The sequence below is a fragment of the Lagenorhynchus albirostris genome, chromosome 19, assembly GCF_949774975.1.
Source record: "Lagenorhynchus albirostris chromosome 19, mLagAlb1.1, whole genome shotgun sequence".
In the NCBI taxonomy this organism is placed as follows: domain Eukaryota; kingdom Metazoa; phylum Chordata; class Mammalia; order Artiodactyla; family Delphinidae; genus Lagenorhynchus; species Lagenorhynchus albirostris.
In genome coordinates this window covers 13,933,877-13,959,187 of record NC_083113.1, presented here as the reverse complement: position 1 = coordinate 13,959,187, position 25,311 = coordinate 13,933,877, and the positions used below count along the sequence as shown (strand labels likewise).

Genomic DNA, 25,311 nt, shown 5'->3' with positions numbered 1-25,311 from the left:
AGAAATTTCCGATAGTCTTGAATACATAATTTATCATGTAATATATACAGTATTTACTTTGCCTTTCATTTGAAATGCCTCAGAAAACACAAAATCAATCTTACACTATGGGCTCTCTTGGCAGTTTTTCTTCATCAAGTCTCCATTATATAAAACCATTCTTCACTTTAGTGAAGCAATTCTAAAAGACATTTCCACAATGCAGGGAAAACAATCTGGATCAATCACAAACTCAAAGGACGTTAGAGGAGTCATAACGTTTTTTATTTTCTTCTATTTCTTTTCTGATGGTTTTTCTTGATAAGCTTCCTTTTCTTTTTCAACTGTGCCTTGCCTTATTCTCAAATACTTTGACTTTTTAAAATCAAGTTACAGGATTGGTATGACTGTACTGGACGCAGAGGTTCTTGAAGTAGTTTCATCACTAAATTATTCTCTACCGATAAACTTATCACAACCAAGTTCTTCTATCAGAGGATTGATAATTTCAGATGCAGTCAGAGTTATACTAAATGTTAAAATATCAAAATCCATCCTCTGAGGATTCCGCTGATATTCGGCATCAAACGCTGCTTCCCTTGCTCTGCAGGCTTCCACAAATCTCCTGCGGCGTCCTTCAAGCTCCTGAATTCTGCCAGGAGCAATCGGGTAGTGTTCCAGATAGTGGCGGAGGAGCTGCTGATAATTAATTCCTAAAACGCCAAGTGGGTGACGGAGGCGGAGATTCGGCAACGCAGCCAGGCCGGGGCTGTTCCCGGGCCTGGACCGGCGTCTGCCCTCAGGACCCTCTTCCTCTGCTGGCTCCGCCAACAATCGGGCAACCTCTGCAATCCGGGCTTCCCTGGCCGCCGCCATCGGACCTTCCCTGGCATCCGCCACTGGACCTTCCCTGGCCGCCGCCATCGGACGGTCCCTGGCCTCCACAGGCTGCGCTGGGGCCGGCTCCCGCCTCCCGCCGCCTACCTCCGCCTGCGGGACGTCGCCGTTGTCATTCGCCGCGCCCTTCGGTGGGACACTGCTGTCTGCGGGCAGCTCGGACATCCCGGACCGCGGGGTCAGCTCGGCCGCTCTCAGAAAAACGGGAATAACGGTACAGCGCGATCAGCGGTTTGCAAGTAAATGCGCGTGCGTGAGCGCTGTGCACACGGGTCAACGCTGTGGGCAAACCCACGTGCACGAGCGTAGGGCCTGTGGCTGAACCTAAGAGCACTGCGCATGAGTCATCCCCACGCGCCTGCGATCTTCCAGGTGCCACCTAGCGGCCGGAAGAGCCAACAAACACACCTGAAACCTTCCCCTGTTACCCAGAATGTCTAAGGGCGGAGTCGAGCCTTGTTTTACATTTCAACTAGTTTAATGTCTACAAGGAAAGTCTCACAAGATCGCTTCCTGTTGGCTTTCCCAAGATTACATCCTAGGATGCCTCTTCCTTCTTGTTCTCTAGTGATTATAATGCCACTTCTATTATATACCCAGATAGTTTAGATTCATGGGTTATTTTGGGGGTAGGGTGTGGTTCTTTATTCTTCTCCATTTATTCATTTGCCTATCTTCACCCATACCAATCCTCTTAATTACTAAAACTTTGTAATAACGTTCCCTTGTTATTAAAAAAAATGCTTTGGCTATTCTTGGACATTAATTTTTTTCTAAATCTTTTGCGTACAATATAACATGCAGGAAAAATATACAAAATATAAATATACGGCTGAATGATTTATCGCAAAGTGAATGTCCATGTAACCACCACCTGGGTCAAGGAATTGAATATTTCTAGTATCCCAGAATCCTTTCCCTCTTCTTATCACTATTGTCTCCTTTCTACCCAGAGGTAACTACTATACTGATATGTATGGTAATTACTTCTTTGCTTTTCTTTATGTTTTACTACCTAGAGCTGCATTCTGATACTGTAGTTTAATTTTGCTTGTTTTTTTGAATTTTACATACTCTTGTGTCTCGTTTCTTTCCCACAACATTATTTTTATGAGATTTACCTATGCTTTTCATTGTGGTTATAAATACTTCATTTTCTTTCTTTCTTTTTTTAACATCTTTATTGGAGTATAATTGCTTTACAATGGTGTGTTAGTTTCTGCTTTATAACAAAGTGAGTCAGCTATACATATATATATATATATCCCCATACCTCCTCCCTCTTGCGTCTCCCTCCCACCCTCCCTATCCCACCCCTCTAGGTGACTTAATTTTCTTGATAGTTACATATCTATTACCATTATTATTTTTCTTTTTGCGGTACGCGGGCCTCTCACTGCTGTGGCCTCTCCCGTTGCGGAGCACAGGCTCCGGACGCGCAGGCTCAGTGGTCATGGCTCACGGGCCCAGCCGCTCTGCGGCATGTGAGATCTTCCCGGACCAGGGCCACGAACCCGTGTCCCCTGCATCGGCAGGCGGACTCTCAACAACTGTGCCACCAGGGAAGCCCGCATTTTCTTTTTAAAATAAATTTATTTATTTATTTATTTTTGGCGGAATTGGGTCTTCGTTGCTGCACACAGGCTTTCTTTAGTTGCGGCGAGTGGGGGCTACTCTTCGTCGTGGTGCGCGGGCTTCTCATTGTGGTGGCTTCTCTTGTTGCGGAACACGGGCTCTAGGCGTGCGGGCTTCAGTAGTTGTGGTTCGCGGACTCTAGAGCGCAGGCTCAGTAGTTGTGGCTCACAGGCTTAGTTGCTCCACGGCATGTAGGATCTTCCCGGACCAGGGCTTGGACCAGGGCTCGAACCCGTGTCCCCTGCACTGGCAGGCGGATTCTTAACCATTGCGCCACCAGGGAAGCCCCGAGGTTGCATTTTTGTTTTCCTGGTCCAAGCACCACATTTATAAAACACAACATCCAGCCTATGTGCTGCTTCAAACACAGCTTCACCCCAGCATCTGGGCAATGACTAAGTGTGTGGCTCCTTAAAGACAGCTCCCAGGCTAGTCTGGAGACCAAAGGTCCATTGCTGCCACCCTCAGGCTGCCTGGAAAATCACAAATATTTAATAGAAGAATCCCCAGACTTGTATAATAACATATTATTAGAGGGGGAACTAGAAATAGCAGTAATTTGCTATAATACTATGGAGGCAGATATCTGTCCTGTCTTTTGAGGCCCCAAATCACCTTCCAGCTGAAGCTGAAAGGCCCTCCCATTATCCAGGGATAAGAATAGCTCTAGAGAAAATTATGGTGTATTAAACAGAAGTGCTCATGTGGGGAGATGAAAGCAAAAATTTGAGATAGATTCCAGGTTCGCTATTGCTCCCAAGACTGTTCCTGTGTAGCGGCTGTAGCATCTTTGTCTCTGACTCACCGCCAGCATTTCAGAATCATCTGAGGACAGTTTTAGTCATGGTGCAGACTCAACAATTAAGCGAGCTGATATCAGGGGCTCCACGCTGGTGTATTTTTACAGGAAAAAATAGAGAATTTAAACCCATGGTCTTACAATTAACATTTTAAAAGAGGAGGTGAAGAGTTTATAAGGAAAGGGACTGGATCTTCTTCTCCCAAAAGCTGCAAAAGCCTGTAATAAATAGCACTGGTGGGATATTTATCCTTACTGGGAACAAAGACTTCCTTTAAAGGATAAATACACATGTTGACCTAAATCAGTACTTTTATGGATAGGGGTTGAAACCACAACTCAGAATCTGAACCTGGCTTAGGACAATTGGGGAAATCATGATGTCATTCTTGCCTCTTTATTACCCCTGATTATTCTAGGCCTTACATGTTCTGCTCACTAGATGGGCTTGAGCTGACTTAATGGTGGATATAGGTGCTTCTTTCTCTAAGGGGATTTTCTAGATTTGCTTATCTCTCCTGAGATATTTAATGCTGTGTTGAGGTCTAAACATGATGTTACAAGCCTTGTCTCTTTTCCCAAGATTGTTACTGTGCTAGATTAATTGTAAAAGTGGCCCCAATTCTCCATCCTCTCTGTTTCTACACCCTTTGTAATAATAGTTTGTAGCTCTTCTCATCAATAGGTAGATTCCTTTTCTCCATCCCTTGAATCGGAACTGGCCTTGTGACTTGCTTTGACCGATAGGATGTGGCAGAAATGATGGCGTATCAGTTTCGAGACTGGGCCTCAAGAGGCATTTCATGCTTCCGTTCTCTCTCGGACTCCGGTCTCGACCATGAGAACAATCCTGGACCAGCTTGCTGGACGGTGGAAGACACCTGGGACTGGGAAAAGTGGTCTCAGACAAGGCATTCAAGATTAGTCAGTCCTGGGAATTCCCTGGTGGTCCAGTGGTTAGGAGTCAGTGCTTTCATTGCCGGGGCCCAGGTTCAACCTGTGGTTGGCTCGTGGCAGGGTCGGGGGGGGAAGATCGGTCGGCTCCATCTGAGCCACCAGCTGACTTTTAGGCTCATAGACTAAATAAATGCTTGATGTGATTTGCCATGCAACATTATTATGGCAATAGATAACTGCTCCAGAAATTGGTATCAGGAGTTGGGTAGTACCCTAAGAAAAGGCTAAGATACGTAGGGAAAACAGTGAGGAAATTGTTATTGGAACAGAAAAAATGATGACTCATAATGATGTAGTGAAATAATTGTCCAACTGTCGCCTGTGATTACCCAGAAATAGAAATAGAAACAGAAAATAGAAAGTATTTGGCTAAGGAGATACCCAGGCATAATGCTGATTACTCACTGATGAGTATGATACAGCATAGCAAGAAAGGGTTGACCGATAGAAGGAACTGGCTGACCTTCCAGAAGAATTTAAAGGAAATGTAGAGAGACTATGACTTGCTAGGTTGGGAAAGAAAAGCCTTTTTCACATCCAGTGAAAAAAAAAGATTGTCAAAGTGAAAAACAGCCTGTGAGTATAGATCAGATTAAAGGTGTGGCTTTATGACCCTTTGTTAAAAGTTCGAAAATGTGAGGCAGTGCGTGGGTGAGCTTCCCAGCTAGAAGAAAGGGTTTCTAGGAAGCCCACAGGCATGGTCCTGCAGAAGCCTGATCTTAAAATAGAAGTCTAGAGGAAAGGTATGTTTCCCCTCAGCTTTATTGAGATGAAATTGACACGTAACGTATAAGTTTAAGTTGTACAATGTGATGGTTTGATACATGTATATATTTTGAAATAATTACAATAGGGTTAGTTAACACTTTCATCACCTCACATAATTAACTTTTTTTTTTTGGTGGTGAAAACTATTCCCTGTCTTTCAGCTCATCGCACCCGAGTTCTGCAGCCAGGTGACTGAGAGCCACAGATGTAAAGAGATCTTTGATAAATGTATAATCAGACAGACGCTGGGATAACGCGTTTGCCAGCTGGAATCGTGGGCTACTTCCCTTGCTCTACACACATCCGTAACACACCCAGCTGGGTTCGTCAAACCCTCTTAATCGTCTGCCGTGGGCGCTGGGCACCTCTTCCCCACAACCAAGGCTGCGCCTGTCCCAAGTCAGGCTCGAAGCCTTCGGGCTCGCGTTGAGGTCGTGGGAATTCGGCCGGGTCGGGGCCGTTCCCCTGCCGGGGCGACTCTCGGGGACACCCGTCCCCGCGTGGCCCAGCCACCGGGCCTTCTCTGTCCTCGTCCGTCATCCGACCTTCCCCGGGCTCCGCAGGCCCCGTAGGGGCCGGCTCCCGCCTCCCGCCGCCGACCTCCGCCTGCGGGACGTTGCGGTCGCCATTCGCCCAGCCCGTCGGCGGAACACTGCTGCCTGCGGGCAGCTTGGGCATCTCGGACCGCGGAGCCCGTGCGGCCGCTTCTCAGAAACTTTGGAACAACGCAACAGCACAATTGTGCGCGTGAACACGTGAGCGAGTGCGCATGCTCGTGCTATCTCTGTGCGCGTGCGTGCACGTGAGCGTGTAGGCTCGCGCGGCTGTGTTTAACTGGCATGCTTGTGTGGTGACCGTGCCTGTGAGAAGGTTCATAATGCTAAGTTTCGGCAAGGCCTTTGTTGCTGTCAGTCCCCAACGAATGACAAGGGCTGCTTCATACTTCTAAGTTTTAGACAAGAATTCTTTTTTTTTTGTTTGTGGTACGCAGGCCTCTCACTGCTGCGGCCTCTCCCGTCGCGGAGCACAGGCTCCGGACGCGCAGGCTCAGCGGCCATGGCTCACGGGCCTAGCCGCCCCGCGGCATGTGGGATCCTCCCGGACCGGGGCACGAGCCCATGTCCCCTGCATCGGCAGGCGGACTCTCAACCACTGCGCCACCAGGGAAGTCATAGTCAAGAATTCTTGGTAAGGCACACCTACACCATCAGTGTCTCGGTCCCTTTTTTTTTTTTTTAAAGAAGATGTTGGGGGTAGGAGTTTATTAATTTATTTTTGCTGTGTTGGGTCTTCGTTTCTGTGCGAGGGCTTTCTCTAGTTGTGGCAAGCGGGGGCCACTCACTATTGCGGCCTCTCTTGTTGCGGAGCACAGGCTCCAGACGCGCAGGCTCAGTAGTTGTGGCTCACGGGCCCAGTTGCTCCGCGGCATGTGGGATCCTCCCAGACCAGGGCTCGAACCGGCAGATTCTCAACCACTGCGCCACCAGGGAAGCCCTGGGTCCCTATTTTATTTTAGAAAGCTGTGCAACTTTTGATGCTAGAAACCTGAAACTGCCCTCCCATGCATGCTGCTGCGTTATGAACTCTTGTCCCTCTTGGCGTTCCTCACCTCCTTTTCTCTTTCCTGCTTCTCTCTTTCCTTTCCTCCCCTCCCCCGTATTTCCCTTCTCCTCCTCATCTCTTCCCCTGCTACCTTCTCCTTCCATTCCCCCTTTCTCTCTTTCCCTCTGTCCTCCTGCCCTTTCATCTTCCTTCTTCTCCCAGCCTCCCTCCTTTCCATTTCTTTCTCCCCGCCCCTTGCCTTTCGTCTTAAGTCTAAGTCTCTGGCAGGCTCCTCTGCCTACCCGACTGTTGTAACGTCCCAGACTTTCAGCCCAGCCTGCTTCTAATTTCTAGGGGAACTGTCTTCCAGACTCCCTTGTAATGCCACCTCTCTGCTTGGGTCTGTTTCTGGACTTCTGCTCTTTTCTTTCCCCTTCCCCTTCTTCTTCTTCTTCTTATGAGCTGTGTGGCATGCAGGGTCCTAGTTCCCTGACCAGGGATCGAAGCCCATGCCCCTTGTAGTGGAAGCCTGGAGTCAACCACTGGACCGCCAGGGAAGTCCCATGTCTGTTCTTTCCTGTTAATTTATGTGCTTATCTGCACCAATACAAATCGTCTTACTATAATTACTATCAAACGCTTTAATACGTGACTTATTGACATTGGATGAGGCTGAATCCTCCCTCCTAGTTCTTCAAGATTGTCTTAGCTCTCCTTGGACTTTTACACTGTGTGTGAATTTTTGAGTCAGTTTGAGAATTTCCTTAACATCTTATTGGGATTTTGCTTAGAAATTCATGACTTCTTAGTTTAATTCAGGGAAGAACTGGAATCTTTAAAATGGATTCTTCTCCTGCATTAATGTGATGTATGTATGTATCCACTTATTAAGGTTTTCTACTACATTATAAAAGTTTTATAGTTTTCTTTCTAATTGTTTTTAGATGTAGATAGTAAAACTGTAACTAAAAACAATAAATGAGAAATTCAAAATGGAGTTTACTTGGGAAAGTGAGCAAGTAGAGGCAGTGGGGAGGGACACCGAGAGAAATTCACAGGTGTTACCGACCAGGGTTCTTGGCCTCCTTAATCAATAAAAATCGATAAGAGGCAGACAAATTCAGGCAAGGCTTTACCGGGGCTCCTGCTGCAGCAGGAGGGAGTGAAAACAAGTAACAGTTTCTCTTGCTGGCTCTCTGAGGGGGTGGCCAGCTGGTTCCTTTTATGGGGGTGAGGGTAAGGGTAGGTGGGTGCAGGGGTTAGGCCAGAGGCTTGGCTTCGGCCACCCCCTTGGTGGTGCTGGGTGGGTTTTTGGTCTTTCTGTATCTTGTTGTTCATAATTTGCCTCAACTGTGCAGCACGAAGTTATTTTTAGTCCCTTATAGTTTCTTTGTATTTTACTGCTCTAGGAGATGTTTGTCCAGGTGCAAGCACTGCAGCAAAGGCTCCCAGGTCCCAGCCTGTCTCACAGGTACTAATATTTTTATCTCTGAAGCTTGGTGGTGGGTACATGACTATTTTTTTGTGTTTTTTTAAAATTTTAATTATTCTAGTTTGTTATAAGTTTTATGTGCATGATATATTTCACAGTTTAAACAAATCTCTCCTGCCTTTTATTGGATTGAATTTTAGGAACATTAAGCATTTAGTTGCTGTGTGGATAGGCTCTTTATTGCAAAAGGACTCTCACGCTGCTCTTTAAGAATGCTGACGGTTCCCATGTTGTTTTGTCCAGTAACTTTGCTGAATGTTTGTAAGTTCTAACAGACTTTAAAAAATAGTTTCTTTGCCAATTGCAAATAATTTGAGCATTCTCTCTTTTTTCTTGGTCAGTATACCTAACGGTTTGTCAATTTTGTGAATCTTTTCAAGGAACCAAATTTTGGTTTTTGATTTTGTCTATTGTTTTTCTCCTCTCTATTTATTTCTGTTGTAATTTTTATGATTTCCTTCTGCTTGTTTTGGGTTTAGTTCGCTCTTCTAGTTTCTTAAGGTGGAAGGTTAGTTTATTTATTTGAAAATTTTCATTTTCGTTAATATAGGTATTTCCAACTATAAATTTCCCTGCAAACACTGCTTTTTCTGCATCTCATAAGTTTAGGTATGTTGTGATTTTGTTTTCATTTATCTCAAACTGTTTGAAAATTTCTCTTATGATTTCTTCTTTGACCAGTTGGTTATTTAGGAGTGTGTTGTTTAATTTCCACACATTTGGGAATTTCCCAAATTTCCTTCTGTTATTGATTTCTAATTTAATTCCATTGCGCTCAACATACTTTGTATGATTTCAGTGCTTTAAAAATTTTGAGAATTGTGTTATGGCCTAACATGATCTCTCCTGGAGAATGATCCATGTGCACTTGAGAAAAATCTGGATTCTCCTGTTGTTGGGTGATCTGTGGACTTCTGTAAGGACTATTTGGTTTATAGTGTTGTGCAAGTCTCATATTTCCTTGGTTTTCTGTCTAGTTGGTCTGTCCATTATTGAAAGTGGAGTATTGAAGTTTCCATTATTGTCGAATTGTCTCCATTCAAGTCTGCTTTTTGCTTCATGTATTTTGGGGCTCTGTTGTTAGGTGCTTATATGTTTGTTATATCTTCTTGATGAAATGACCCCTTTTAAAATGTCATTCTTTGTCTCTAGTAATAATTTTTTTAAAATAAATTTATTTCTTTGTTTTTATTTTTGGCTGCATTAGGTCTTCGTTGCTACGTGCAGGCCTTCTCTAGTTGTGGCGAGCGGGGGCTACTCTTTGTTGTGGTCGTGGGCTTCTCATTGCGGTGGCCTCTCTTGTTGTGGAGCGTGGACTCTAGGTGCATAGGCCTCAGTAGTTGTGGCACGCGGGCTCAACAGTTGTGGGTCACGGGCTTAGTTGCTCTGCGGCATGTGGGATCTTCCCAGACCAAGGCTCGAACCTGCGTCCCCTGCATTGGCAGGAGGATTCTTAACCACTGCGCCACCAGGGAAGCCCTCTAGTAATAATTTTTATCTTGAAGACTATTTCTCAAATATTAGTATAGCCACTCTGCTTTCTTTTGTTTACTGTTTGCATGGTATATGTCTTTCCATCCTTTTAATTTTGTCTGTTTGTGTTTTTGAATCTAATTTGTGTCTTGTAGATAGCATATATTTGAATCATAAGAAAAGTGAATTCTACCAATTCCTGCCTTTTACTTGGAGTTCTCTATGCTGTCATTCAGGGAACCAGGTTGGTTTCAGCCCTGCCATCATTAACACCTGGATTCCCAGGTCACCCTGGAGGTTTGCATCCCAGTCAGCCAGAAGAGGGAGAATGGAGCCTGCACAGGAGGTTTTTGTGGGACAGGCTTGGACATGGTGCCTACCACTTATATTCCATTGGCTAGAAGTCATCCATGTAAACATTTAACTGGTAGGGGGGTTAGGAAGTGTGCTTAGCTCTGTGCTGAGGACAAAAGAAGAAAGGGACTTAGTGAAAGACTAGCAGAGTCCACCACAGTTATATAAGAAAAGGACAATGTATTTGGAGAATAACACTACCATCAGTGGGGTTGCATATTCCAGTAGCTAAAAGATCTTGCTGATAACTTCTTCAAATCAGATACCTATGGAGATGGTGGCTATTGGAACTAAAGTCCTACAGAATTCATGGCTCTGGATTTTGCTTGGATAGCAGGAGGAATTAATACTGCAATTGTCAAATTATTATAGACCTTAACTAGTAGAAGGGATGTGTACTCTCACTGGTAAGGAATGTCAGGCCTATATGACTCAGAAACTAGAAAATATCCATAAAGAAGCATTGAGGCTACACAAGACTGGGAGCTGGGTTCTGTTTACATAACTTGTAGCCTTTAGGGAATTTTGGGATACATATTTTACAGTTATTTTAGTAACACTAGGAATAATAACTGGCACATATGCAGTGGAAATGTTTATAAAAAGTGTAAGCTCTAGGAACACATCAAGAGCTTTCTCACCTGAAACAAAACAAATAATGCACCATTTGTATTTAGAAGACTAGAGAATGAAATCCGAAGGGAAAGGTATGAAGAGTCTTATGCATAAGCAAATTTAAGATAAACTATCCGTAAGTTGCAACAAACAAGGGAAACTGTTGAAAAACATTGCATAACTTGTCTTAGTTTGGGTTTTTTCAGAAGTAGACCCTTAGACCCGGGAACAAGTGTAAGTAATTTATTTGGGAAGAGAAGGGCGTTAGGGGTGTGTTAACAGGGAAGGGAAGGCAGCCAATAAAGAGTGCTCTATTAAGCCAGCAGCTACAGTGCAAAGCTGAAATTTAAGCCCACGTGAAAACTTTGGAAAGCAGTGCAAAACACGCCTCAGAATGTTCTCACTGGAGGGTTGAGGGTGTTGGGCTATTTATACGGCAACTCCTAAGTCTCATTGATTAGGGTTATTTCCTGGTACAGTACATGTTAATTCTTTGGCGTTTCCAGATTGCCGTGCATATGTGGGCAGTATGGCTTTCTATAGTTCCAGAAGAGGATAATAATGCACAGATGAAGATACTGGCAGTTGGAAATCTACTGGTGCACACTGAAGGTCCAAGGAGTATGGGCAGGGTGTTGATAGTTTCTGTTAGCGTCACCCCTTGCTCCACTCAGGGCCACTGGTGCCTCACAGAAGTTCACTCCATCCTGCCACTGCTCTATCAAGTTGGCAGCCAACACTTGTTTTTGTTTTGTTTTGTTTTTAAAGATATACAGTTGGACGAGGTCTTCACTGCTACAGTTGGTCTTGGTCAGAATTTTGTTTGTATATTAACGTTCAAGACTCCTCTCATACTTGACCAGTACTTCTCTTGATCTATGTTGCTTACTTGTTGAAATAAACATATACCTTCCTGTCTGAGCAATCTGAACCCTGGTTACTTTTCCCTCATCACACTGATGATGCTGCAATTCCCCATCTACAGTTAGTTCTGGGCATGGAGGCATCAAGAGTTCTAGACATATTCTTCCTTGTTCCTATTACACAGCAGCAGTCCTGTTTCCTGCCAGTATAGTAATTTATTTCTTTGCTTGCTGTTCTCTTGGCATGAAGAGCCCAAAAGTGATTGGGTGGCAACGAAAGCTTAAGGTTAATGGAGCTTTTGCTGTGTCCTCTGGCGGAAGTGGTTCCTCCCCTGGGAACCAGGACCTCTAGATCTGCAGGGTCTGGAATCGCAGGAACAGAAACACATATTCCCCAAAATGGGTCATGGGAGTCATGGTGAGAGGGGTCAATTCTATGTCTACCTCTTATTGAGAACTATACTATACAGTGGTTGTTGGTATAAGGCATCTTGAGGGACAGTACTCCAGTACCACAGGGTATAATCTCCAAGTTGGTGCCTTAGCTGTGTTTGCAAAAGGTCAAACAAAGGCAGGGAGTGAAACCTGTGTTCTGTTCTCAGTTCCTTTTAATGTACTCAGCTCATTCATATCTGAAGGTGCGCCCCATTAGGGTCTGGGCTGTTTTCCAGAACTGCTCCCTATACCAGTGGATTCTGTCTTCCTGTCCTGCACCAGCCATTCACCACCAAGAGAGATGGGAGGAGATATCAGAGAGATCCACAAAAAACAGTGTCCCTGGTTGAATATTCAGAGTAGAACTGGGGCACACTCACTCACTTGGTTATTCCTGCACTCCTTGCACACATCTGTTTTGAGTAGCTGCTCTGCGACAGGGCCCATGTAATTAACATCCCCTGATTTCCAAACCATGCTTTCTCTCCGTGTGACAACTTTCACAGCAGGGGCCCTGGGGATGGGACAGTCTTCAGGTTTGGTAGACACTTGGTCTTCATTCATTGTTCTATTTAATAAATAGTGTCTGATGGCAGAAGACGACCTTGTTGCTTTCCGGCTCTGTAGCTTCCTAAGGCTCACAGATGTCCTCAGGACAAAGTATAAGCCTCTTATGTTGGTACTCAAAGGCCTTGTGATAGGGATCCTGCCTCTCTGATATTTACCAGAACTTCTTAACTCATCTTGTGGTCCCTAAAAATAAAATATTGAAGTAGTGCCATAAACATGCTGTGGTATATTTCTTCTTTTTTTGTTGTTGGTAATATTGTAACTTCTGCTTAATTTTTACATCAGCCCTTTATTGATAGAACATACTAGTACTTTAATATTCAGAGTAATTGCCAACTCTTGTTGAATTATCCCTATATTAATGTTTCATCTATTTTGTGAGGGAAGGGTGAGGAAATCCCATCCGTCTTGATATATGGCTTATGAGACCATAGTATGGAATGTAGGTTTATTTTACCATTGCAGTTTTATGAAAATGAAAACAGCAAATTTTTTGCTGTTTTTGAGCAACTTTTACAGCATCTTGGTTCTTTGGGAGGAAGAATATGTAAAATATTTTAACAGTTGTTGAGTAATCAATATATGAAATGCTGATGAAAATTGAGTTTTTCTTCAGTTCTAAATAAACTCTGTTGCGTAAGAATTCCTGTTAGTAGAATCTGAAACAATTTGCAATTTTTGTGTGTGTGTGGCCGCACGGCATGTGGGATCCTAGTTCCCTGACCAGGGTTCGAATCCGTGCCCTCTGCAGTGGGAGCAGGGAGTCCCAACCACTGGACCGCCAGGGAAGTCCCTGCAAATTTTTGTACAGAAAATCCAAAGTGAATTTATGTTGCGTCCATCATAGAGATTTAGTGCTATGACTCATCAGAAAAAAAGGCCCTTTTATTCTGTGTTGCCTGCCCCTCACTTGGAAACAGATGTGCTTCCACATTAGAGCCATCATTAGTCAGCACCACGGACACGCCACAGAGGGGAAACAGCTTTTGGGGACTTGGGCATCAAGAATAGAATTATCCATATACATGGATTCTAAAAAAAAAAAAAAAGGTTCTAATGAACCTAGGGGCAGGACAGGAATAAAGACACAGAGTTAGAGAATGAACTTGAGGACACGGGGAGGGGGAAGGGTAAGCTGGGGCGAAGTGAGAGAGTGGCATGGACATATATACACTACCAAATGTAAAACAGATGGCTAGTGGGAAGCAGCCGCATAGCACAGGGAGATCAGCTCGGTGCTTTGTGACCACCTTAGAGGGGTGGGATAGGGAGGGTGGGAGGGAGACGCAAGAGGGAGGGGATATGGGGATATATGTGTATGTATACCTGATTCACTTTGTTATACAGTAGAAACTAACACACCATTGTAAAGCAACTATACTCCGATAAAGATGTTAAAAAAAAGTAGAATTATCACAGAACAGAACTTCTTCTTTTGGGGACTCTGGCACGGACTGGGAAGAGCGAAAGGCACTGAGAAGGGAAGGCTTTAGGACCCAAGACTGGCTTTCCATTTCTTGAGAAATGCCCTGTTAGCTGAGAGATGATCAGGGATTGAGAAGGATTGAGGAAAATGGGGGCTGGGGAAGTCACCAGAGGCACTTCAAAGTTTTGTATCTGAAAATATTTACAAATATTTGTATCTGAAACATCTCTACTGGCCACCCTGAGCACAGAGCAGTATCTAAGATGGAGATGAATGTAACGATCTGTGTGAAGTGGACTGGTTGACAAATATCACTCAGGGAAGGGCCGTTATTACATGTTTGTTTAGCAGGGCCACTGTGCAGGGTTCTGTAGTTTATTCAAATGAAGTAGCCACCAGCCAAGGGACAAGTTGCTATAAAATCTAACTCATGCTCTGCTCAGTAAGCTGTGGGCCACAGGATAGTTTTTATCCACTTAGACCAAGAATTGCCTAATTCCCCAAAACATGAATTACAGGCTACTGACGGGGTTCTACGATCCATTTTCAAAATGCTGAAGTGACCAAGAATGAGACAGGGCAGGTGTAAGAAGGAGATTGTGCCAAATCAGAACCCAAGAGTTTACAGATAGAGAGGAGGAAATTTCATTCCCCTGTGGAATGAGACCAGGAAGAAAGGCCTGAAGAGCACGGTGAGCCGTGAGTTGCCCCCTCAAGGTATCTGGAGGTTACGTTGAGAAGGTTAAGGAAAGAGGCAGACCAGATAGTAAGGTTACAGTTGAAGAACAAGCTGTGACGGTGGGCGTGGTGAGAGATGATATGAATGATCAAAACTGATGCCTGAGATAGTCCTTGTGGACACAGAGGACTTTCTTCAATCTGTCTTGGTCTATTTGTAGGCAATATCTCGTGTCTCCTAAGTGGTTCTCCAGACTTTACTAAGGAGCAGATGATCAGAGCCTCTAGAAGGAAGGAGCTCCTGTTTTACCGTCTTGCAAGAACTCATAAGAAGCTGAGAATGGAGGGTGGTGCCAATTGCTGCAGAGAAGGAGTCCCGTAGAGAATGATAGATTTGAGGCTGGCTGGTTTCAGAAATGATAGGGACCGAGGATTGCTATACATCTCCTGCTGCCCCCTCTTAAAATGGGTGTGTTGATTGCGTTTTTCCCCTGTGTCTCTTTCAGCGTTGTGTGCTTGGTGCGTGTGAGGCAGATCATGTCCCTTTAGCGCTCACATTGAAAGGAACTGCACCTGAGGATCTATACGCATTGACTTCGTGAGCACCAGGTCCTGGTTTAGATAATGAGATGCTGGACATCATTCCTGAGCCTGTTTTTTTGTGATTGTTCTACGCTTGGGAATTCTTTACAGAGACGTTAGTGTTTTTGGTATGTGGGAAGTGTGAAGTCACTGGGGCCTGAGGGTGGAACAGTAGCTAGTGGCCAAGGATGACTTCCCAAGAACCATAAGTCAGAAGACCCATGCCCTATGTAGCCTCCTCCCCATGATTTTGGCTGTCTCTTTTTTTTTCCCCTCGGGTTGTTTTCCTTCCATTTTTATTGAGATATAATTGACACACAGTACTGTGTAAGTTTCAGGTGTACAACATAATACATCATGAAATGATTACCACAATTAGTTTAGTAAGCATCCATTATTTTGGCTGTCTCTTTTTTTTTTTTTTTTTTTTCATTACGCAGGCCTCTCACTGTTGTGGCCTCTCCCGTTGCGGAGCACAGGCTCCGGACGCGCAGCCTCAGCGGCCATGGCTCACGGGCCCAGCCGCTCCGCGGCATGTGGGATCTTCCCAGACCGGGGCACGAACCCCCGTCCCCTGCATCGGCAGGCGGACCCTCAACCACTGCGCCACCAGGGAAGCCCCCCGTCCGCTTTTTAATCGGGTTGTTTGTTTTCTTGTTGTTGTTGAGTTGTAGGAGTTCTTTATATACTTTGCATATTAACAGATATATCATTTGCAAATATCTTTTCCCATTTGGTAGGTTATCTTTTAATTTTGTTGATGGTTTCCTTTACTGTGCAGAAGCTTTTTAGTTTGATGTAGTTCCATTTGTTTATTTTTGCTTTTGTTTCCCTCGTGGCAGGTGACATATCTAGAAATATATTGCTAAGACATGTCAATCAGTGTACTGGCTATGTTTTCTTCTGGGGTGTTATGGTTTCAGGTCTTAGAGTCAAGTATTTAATCGATTTTGAGTTGATTTTTGTGTATGGTATGAGGTAATTGTTTTTCTTTTTTTTTTTGCATGTGGCTGTTCAATTTTTCCAATGTTTATTGAAGAGAGTATCCTTTCTCCATTGTATGTTCTTTGCTCCTTTGTCATAAATTCATTATCCGTATATGTGTGGATTCTTTTGGGGCTCTCAATTCTGTTCCATTGATTATGTATCTGTTTTTCTGCCAATACCATGTGGTTTTGATTACCGTGTTTTTCTGCCAGTACCATGGCTTTTTAATATAGTTTGAAACCAGAGAGTGTGATCTTCACTTTTGTTCCTTTTTCTCAGGATTGCTTTGGCTTTTGGGGTCTTTTGTGGGTCCATATAAATTTTAGAATTTTTTGTTCTATTTGTAAAAAATGTCTTTGAGATTTTGATAGGGATTGCATTGAGTATGTAAATTGTATAGGTAATATGGACATTTTAGCAATGTTATTTCTTCCAATCCATGAACATGGGCTATGTTTCCATTTATTTGTGTCTTGTTCAATTTCTTTCAATGTCGTATAGTTTTCAGCGTACAGGTCTTTCACCTCCTTGGTTAAATTTATTCCTGTCTTGGTTGTGATTGTAAAGGCAATTGCTTTCTCTCTCTCTCTCTTTCTTTCTTTTATTTTTTGGCCATGCTGCACAGCATTGAACTCGTCTCCCTGCAGTGGAAGTGCGGCGTCCTAACCCACTGAACTGCCAGGGAATTCCCTGCAATTTCTTTCTTAATTTCTCTTTCTGCTAACTCATTTTTAGCATATAGAAATGCAACATATTTTTGTCTGTTGATTTTGTACCCTGCAACTTTACTGTATTCATTTATAATTTCTAATAATTTTTGATGGAGTCGTTAGAGTTTTCTGTACATAAAATCATGACATCCAAAAATAGTGTCAGGGACTTCCCTGGTGGTCCAGTGGTTAAAAATCTGCCTTCCAATGCACGGGATGCGGGTTCGATCCCTGGTTGGGGAACTAAGATCCCACATACTGTGAGGCAACTGCGCCTGCGTGCTGCAACTACTACTGAGCCCGCACACTCTGGAGCCCGTGTACCACAGCTAGGGAGAAGCCCACACACTGCAACTAGGGAGAAACCCGCGTGTCTCAATGAAAGATCCTGTATGCCACAACGAATATCCTACATGCCGCAACTAAGACCCGATGCAGCCAAATAAATAAATAAATAAATATTTAAAAACCCCAAAAAACCAAGCAACAAAAAGCAAAACAAAACCAGTGTCAGTTTTCTTTTTTCCTTTCCAATTTGGATGCCGTTTTTTCTTTGTCTTGCCTAATTGCTGGCTAGGACTTCCAGTATTATGTATAATAGGAGTGGCAGAGTGGGCATCTTTGTCTCGTTCCTGATTTTAGGGAGATAGCTTTCCTTGAGCATGATGTTTGCTGTGGGTTTTTCATATGTGGCCTTTACTATTTTGAGGTGCGTTTCTTCTATACCCAATTTATTGAGAGTTTTTATCCTTATTGGGGGTTGAATCTTGGCAAACACTCTTCTGTATCTATTGAGATGATCACATGGTTTTTATCCTTTATTTTTTTAATGTGGTGTATCACATTTATTGATATCTGGATGTTGAACCATCCTTGCATCCCTGGAATACAGCCCACTTGACCATGGTGTATGATCCTGTAACATGTTCTATTCAGTTTGCTAATATTTTGTTGAGGATTTTTTTTTTGGTTGCACCACGTGGCTTGTGGGATATTAGTTCCCCAACCAGGGATTGAACCCGGGCCCCGGCAGTGAAAGCACTGGGTCCTAATCACTGGACTGCCAGGGAATTCCCTTGTTGAGGATCTTTACATCTATGTTCATAAGAAATAATGGCCTGAATTTTTTTTGGTGTGTGTTGTCTTTGTCTGGTGTTGGTATCAGGGTAACGTTGGCCAAAAAAAAGTGAGTTAGGAAGCATTCTCTCCTCTTCATAATTTAGAAGAGTTTGAGAGGGATAGGTATTAAATTCGCTCTCAGTTAGATTGCAGTATTCCTTGACTTTAAGTTTGGTTTCTGGAGAATTGGCATTTTCTTTTTGGGGTACAGTGTTACCATGGTTCTTCATGGTGCCTGATGAATTGTTCTGCCTGTGCTTTTGAAGTAGCAAACACTCTTCCTCTTGATTCTATCAATTCAACAAGTTAGAAATTAGAGGCTTTTCCAGTAGGTGGTGCTATAGCACACGTTTTTGGTTTCTCTTGCCTGAGACGCCTCTGGTTATAGAGAGTCAGCACTTTCCACCTTCCACTGTCTGTGTCAGAGGTGAGGCTCCATGCCCTGATTATGACTTCCTGTGCCTCCAAGGTTCTTGGTGCCTTGCAGATGCCAGTGTCATTGGTTTCAGTGCCTGGGACACTGGGATGGTGAGCTCTTCTGGGGTGGTGAACTCATAGCCTCTATCACTGTGAGGGGAGGGAGAGGATGAATGGGGAGCCTCTGCCATGTCCAGTGTTGTAAGGCTTGCAGGCTTCACTGCTATGGGTGGGAGACTCTTTACTGAACTCCACAATTCTACCAACTCTATTTCCACGAGCCTCATCCAGGTCCCCATCACCGCTCTCCAGGATTACTGTAATAGCCTTATGAGTAGTCTTTCTTATTTTGTCCAGGTGCACCTACAGTCTGTTTTCCACACAGCAGCAGAGGAAATCCTTTTAAAACATAAATGAGGGCTTCCCTCGTGGCGCAGCAGTTAAGAATCCGCCTGCCAATACAGGGGACACGGGTTCAAGCCCTGGTCCGGGAGGATCCCACATGCCGCGGAGCAGCTAAGCCCGTGCACCACAACTACGGAGCCTACACTCTAGAGCCCGTGAGCCACAACTACTGAGCCCACGAGCCACAACTACTGAAGCCCACGTGCCTAGAGCCTGTGCTTCACAACAAGAGAAGCCACCGCAATGAGAAGCCCGCACACTGCAACAAAGAGTAGCTCCCGCTCGCTGCAACTAGAGAAAAGCCCGTGTGTAGCAACGAAGACCCAACACAGCCAAAAATAAATAAATTTATAAAAAAACAAAAATACATAAATGAGACCAGATCCCTCTCCTCTACCTTGGGCTCCCATCTCACTTAAAGCAAACGTCCTATGGTCTACTTTTCCATATCCCGAGTTCAAATCCTGCCTCTCTCCCCCTTTACTCCAGTCATACTGTCATCCTTGCTGTTCCTCAAAACTTCACGTTGCCTTCTCACATTGTGGTCCATATTGGTAGCCGATCTCTCTGACTGGAAGTTCTTCCCCAAGATACACATGGCTCTTTTATTGACCCTCTCCAAGCTTTTGCTCAAATCTCATCTCCTCAATGAGGACTACCTTAACTAGCCTATTTCAAATTAAGCCCTCTGTGGACTGCTCTGTTCCATTACCAACATCTTTTTTTCTTAAGCGTTTTTAAAAATTTAATTTATCTTATTTATGTTATTTTTGGCTGCGTTGGGTCTTCATTGCTGCGTGCAGGCTTTCTTTAGTTGCGGCGATCGGGGGCTACTCTTCGTTGCAGTGCGCGAGCTTCTCATTGTGGTGGCTTCTCTTGTTGTGGAGCCCAGGCTCTAGGTGTGTGGACCTCAGTAGTTGTGGTGCGCGGGCTCTAGAGCGCAAGCTCAGTAGTTGCAGTGCACGGGCTTAGCTGCTCCATGGCATGTGGGATCTTCCCGGACCACAACTTGAACCCGTGTCCCCTGCACTGGCAGGCGGATTCGTAACCACTGTGTCACCAGGGAAGTTCACCAACATCTTTTTCGAGACACTTATCCCCTTCTGATACATTATATATTTTGCTTGTGTATTATATTTTAAAAGTTACTGCATATATTTTCCAACTGGAGTATAAGCTCCATGGAGCAAGATTTTTATCTGTTCTTTTCCATTTATGCAAATAGTACAAAGCCTGCTGCCAGTTAGTCACTCAATAAGCAATTGTCAAATGAATGGATAAATGGATGAATAGATAAATGGATGGATCCCTCTGATTGCTTTACTAACAACCCTTTGATTTGGGATTATGTTCATCAAATATTTTACATATAAGAAGAATGGGTCTAGCAGAGGTTAAATTTCCTTAATAAGGTCCCACAGTGGCAGAACTGGGATCCTTATCCAGGTGGTGTGTTCCTCCAAGTCTAGGGTGAATAGGGAAATTGCCAGCAAAGATTCTGGAATAGATTTGATGTCAGAGAAAGAGTCAGTTGCATATAGCATGGGTTAGGCACCATGCTATATTTATGAAGTAGGGTAGCCAGGGAGCTCTTCGTTATAATTTTATCATTGTGGCTGATCCGTAGACACCTAGAACTGCACTTAGATTAAGCATATCAGCATCTCCAGTTAGAAGCTGCTTCTTATTATCACAGTGGACTTTGGATAGTGTGGACTGAATACACTTTTGGAGTCAGAAATTTCAAAAGAATAGCAGGCAGGGCTCTATAGCCTGAGCAAAAGGATCAGGGGTGACCCACCTCCTAACAGCATTTCTAGGGCACCTTCTACAGACAGACTCGCACACAACAGTTTCAATAGGGAAGAAAGACCCAACTGGAGACTATGGAATCCTTGGTATAAAGGATGGGAAGAAGGAATCTGGTTACCTCTGCTTCTTGTGCCAGGTCACCTGGGAACAAATCATTGAATGAATACTGGTAGAGAATGGGAAAGAGAATGTGTACATATGTGTGTCAGTGGGAATCGTTGGATTTGCTTAATTGTCCTTTTGTATATTTTTTCTCTGGATTTGGAGGTGTTTTATGTAATATGTGTATCTGTGCCTCTGAGCGCATGTCTGGACTCAGATTAATGTCTCCTTGTTGGAGGTCTGCTAATGTCTCTGAGCTGCAAGAGAAAACCATGTTATATGTCCTGATTCTCCCTGGGCAACAGTGTGGGAGAGAAAACACTGGCCTGTCACTCACCGATGTATCCATCTCTTTCATAGCTGAACCCCTACTGGCAGTCTGTTTCCCTTACTGTGGGTTATACGGTGAAGATCAAGGCAGATCTTCTGTGTCCCTCTGGGTGAGTAGATCCCAGTTTTTGTGTGATGGAGGGTGAAGCACAAGGGGAGAGTGTTAGCGTTTTGGGGAACACTCATTGGAAACATTTTGGTCTTCTTTAATCACCAGAATGAGCTGAGGTGGCTCATGCAAAAGTGTGAGATTACACTGCAGGCGGGAATTTCCTTCCTGTGTGTGTGTGTGTGTGTGTGTGTGTGTGTGTGTGTGTGTGAGAGAGAGAGAGAGAGAGAGAGAGAGAGAGAGAGAGAGAGAGAGATGGCAAAGTAAGAAAGGTATATATTTTGAGAAAGAGGGTGGGGGAAGGGGAAGGAGAGAGGGAGGGAGGGAGAGAGAGAGAGAGAAGGACTGTGTTTGTCCCTGAGGAGGTTGTTTTCTTCAGTAAAGGCCTGGATGAAGGAGCCATTCTCTTGTCTTTGCAGAAAGAACCCAGAGTTTGTGGTGGATTTGTGCATGTGTCCTGAGAGAGGCAGCAACGTCGCATTCCATTTCTGAGTCTACACGAACAACATGATGGTGATGAACAGCCTCCACGAAAGGGGGATGGGGAGAGGAAGAGATAGCTTCTTCTGACCCTTTTGTGCCAGGGAAGCCGTGGGCAGCCATTTGAGCTTCGACTTGTGGTGCTGGAGAATGAATACCAGGTGTGTGGGCCCTAAGGGTGAGGGGTGTGGAGCACCATGGCTGTGGTGGGGCTGCTGTGGAGAAACAGAGTCCAACTCTGATCTGATCTGATGTCAACACACCAATTTTTTGTTTTATATATATATATTTTTTTGCGGTACGTGGGCCTCTCACTGTTGTGGCCTCTCCCGTTGCGGAACACAGTCTCCGGATGCGCAGGCTCAGCGGCCATGGCTCACGGGCCCAGCTGCTCCGTGGCATGTGGTGTCTTCCCGGACCGGGTGGGGTACTAACCCGTGTCCCCTGCATCGGCAGGCGGACTCTCAACCACTGTGCCACCAGGGAAGCCTTGTTTTGTAGTTTTAATACATGTGCTTTCTATTTTTTAAACAAATTTATTTATTTTTGGCTGAGTTGGGTCTTCGTTGCTGTGCGCGGGCTTTCTCTAGTTGCAGCGAGCGGGGGCTACTCTTTGTTGCAGTGCACGGGCTTCTCATTGCGGTGACTTCTCTTGTTGCAGAGCACAGGCTCTAGGCGTGCGGGCTTCAGTAGTTGTGGCACTCGGGCTCAGTAGTTGTGGTTCGTGGGCTCTAGAGTGCAGGCTCAGTAGTTGTGGCACACGGGGTTAGTTGCTCTGTGGCATGTAGGATCTTCCTGGACCAGGGCTTGAACCCGTGTCCCCTGCACTGGCAAGTGGATTCTTAACCACTGTGCCACCAGGGAAGGCCACATGTGCTTTTTAAAATTGAAGTTTAGTTGATTTACATTATTGTGTTAGTTTCAGGTGTACAACAAAGTGATTCAACTATATATTTCTATCTTCACTTATTTATTTTCAGATTATTTTCCATTATAGGTTATTAGAAGATATTGAATATAGTTACCTGTACTATACAGTAAATCTTTGTTGCTTATCTACTTTACATCTAGTAGTTTCTATCTGTTATTAGCATATTGTTAATTTATGACCCCCCCTTTTCCCCTTTGGTATCTGTAAGTTTATTTTCTATGTCTGTGAGTCTGTTTCTATTTTGTATATAGGTTCATTTCTATTTTATTTTAGATTCCACATAAAAATGATATCATGTTGGATTGGCCAAAAAGTTCATTCGGGTTTTTCCGTAACATCCGTAACATATTGGTCTTTCTCTGATTTAACTTTACCAAGTATAATATTCTCTAGGTCCATTCATGTTGCTACAAATGGCAATATTTCGTTCTTTTTTATGGCTGAGTAACATTCCATTTTATTTGTATGTGTGCATATATATACACACACACATACACAGCACATCTTCTTAAGCCCATCTTTAGCACACCAATTCGATATGGGCTGCCACGTCCTTTCCTCCTCATAGGGCTAAACCACAAAAGTTTACCTCCCAGTCTGATGCTTATCTTGTCTTAACAAAAATGTGCCAGGTTTGTAGTTGCAGCTCAAACATCAAATCTCTCAATCCCTACTGGCCACATCTCTTCCTTATCAAAGACACTCATGTCACAGGCCAATTCTCCCCCAGTCCTCTGTGCTTCAGGGCAGAAAACATATCTCCTATGCATTGAAAATCATTGAACACAACTTTTTGAGCACTACCATGTATGCTGTGCAAGCAGAGATTCAGAGCTGAATCCCATATGCCTCTTGCTCTCATGGACAATCAGGAATGCGGAGGGAGAAGTGCAGGCCCACTGTCATCAGGGTAAAGCAGGGATGGGGAGCTCTGGAGGCAAGGAAGTGGACACTGGGGGATGATTCCCTACAGCAGTGTCATGGCAGGATTTCCTGGAGAAGGAGCTATTTGAACTGCTTTGCTTTTATGGAGTAAAGAATTTTTACAGGCAATGAAAAGAGGAAAGGGAAGGAGGAGGCCTAATTGTTCTGCACTCACAAGAAGTATATCTCTTTCCTTAGGTGTTTGTGAATAACAAGTCCACCTACGTCTTTGCCCACCGCCTGCCCTCATAGTCTGTAAAAATGCTGGAGGTGAAGGGAGATATTGTGCTTACTTCAGTGGAAGTATGTTGAGGGGCAGGAGATCTTGCAATGAAAATATCCACCCCGTTATACTCTTTTATAATGTGCAGGATCAGCGCAGCTCCCAGAAGATGCCAGGATAGCCCCCTGTTGCCACACTTACGCTAATGATAATAAAATCTTCCTAGTATGAACCAGGACTTGGTTCTTGCTCATAGGGAAGACATCAAGGGCAGATTTGGCACAAAGGGAAAGTTGTCCCAAGTATGGAATGAGGAGTGTGGTTTGGGAAGGGTCCAGGTGGCCAAAATCTCAAGTGCTGTCCCTGAAATAGAGACAGAGTGAGAGTGTCTCAGGATGTTATGAAGAAGATGGACAGGTTTGGGGACGTGTAAGGGAGGGACACAACTTTGTATGTGAGCTTCTTTTCCCTTGTTTATTCACCCACAAATAATTATTGGACCCAAGTATTAGTCGGGGTTCTCTAGAGAAACAAAACCAATAGGGTGTGAGTGTGTGTGTTTATATATGTGTGTACACACACATACATAATTATATATATCAAGAGATTTTTTATAAGGAATTGGTTTACATGATTATGGAGGCTGACAAGTCCCAAGATCTTCAGGGTGAGTCAGCAAGCTGCAGACCCAGGAGGGTCAATGATGTAGTTCCAGGGAATTCCCTGGTGGTCCAATGGTTAGGACTCCTCGCTTTCACTGCTGAGGGCGCGGGTTCAATCCCTGGTCCTGCAAGTTGCTCGGTGCTGCCAAAAATAAATAAATAATGTAGTTCCAGTCTGAAGTCATGAGGCCCAGGAAGAGGCAATGTTTCAGTTCCATTCTGAAGGCAGGAAAAATCCTCCCTGATTTTTGCCTAGCTGATCTAGGCAAGGTCAGCTGTTTTGTTCTCTTCAGGTCTTCAGGTGACTGGATGAAGTCCACCCACATTAGGGAGGGCAGTCTGCCTTACTCAAGCCACCAGTTCAAATGTTAATCTCGTCCAGAAACATTCTCACAGACGCACTGAGAATAATATGTAACCAAAGTACCTTGGCACCCCATGGCCCAGTCAAGCTGACACTTAAATTTAACCATTACTACCTCTTACACTAATATACCTTTATACACAACAGATATTCCAGTATGAACCCACACTAATACACCTTTATACACAACAGATATTCCAGTATGAACCCTATGTGACGCTGAGAGGACCAGAGAATGATGTTATTGGCAAAGGGAACTTGATACTGATGAGTCAAGGATGAAATCAGCCCTAGAGGGATGTTTGAACTCAGGAGCTGAACGTCAGGTGTTCAGGCAGACGTGACTTAAACCCTGGTACATGGCTTTCCTGGTTTCTGTCTCCTCTCACTTAGGAAGACCTAGAAGCTTTCCGGGGTTCTGAAGTGTGACCTAGGAAGCTGGGCCCACGTCCTTCCAGACCCCTCCAGACTGAGGTCCTCTGGAGACAGATAAACCACAATCTCTGGACCTGATGAATTCCTAAGTTTCTGGGGACCCTGCATTCCCACAATTTCCCAGATGCTCCATACATAAAGGAAAGCTGGTTGCTTTTGTCATCTTCAGGCCCTCTGAGCATTCTTCCCTATTTCTGTACCTTAGGAATAAACAATCTGTAAAGGAAATTAAGAAA

At 44.3% G+C, this 25,311-nt stretch overlaps 1 protein-coding gene and 1 pseudogene across 1 annotated transcript; one reads left to right on the top strand and one right to left on the bottom strand.

Annotated features, from left to right (window-relative positions):
- Window positions 1–12: 12 nt before the first annotated feature.
- Window positions 13–5,713, bottom strand: EID2 (EP300 interacting inhibitor of differentiation 2). The gene is made up of 2 exons (XM_060130205.1): window positions 5,536–5,713; window positions 13–959 (listed from the first exon to the last, which is right to left on the bottom strand). Exons 1-2 carry the CDS (start codon window positions 5,711–5,713, stop codon window positions 430–432), a joined length of 708 nt encoding a protein of 235 aa, XP_059986188.1. The 3' UTR covers window positions 13–429.
- A 14,876-nt stretch (window positions 5,714–20,589) lies between these two features.
- On the top strand, window positions 20,590–23,703 carry LOC132510259 (galectin-16-like; annotated as a pseudogene).
- The last annotated feature ends 1,608 nt before the right edge of the window (window positions 23,704–25,311 follow it).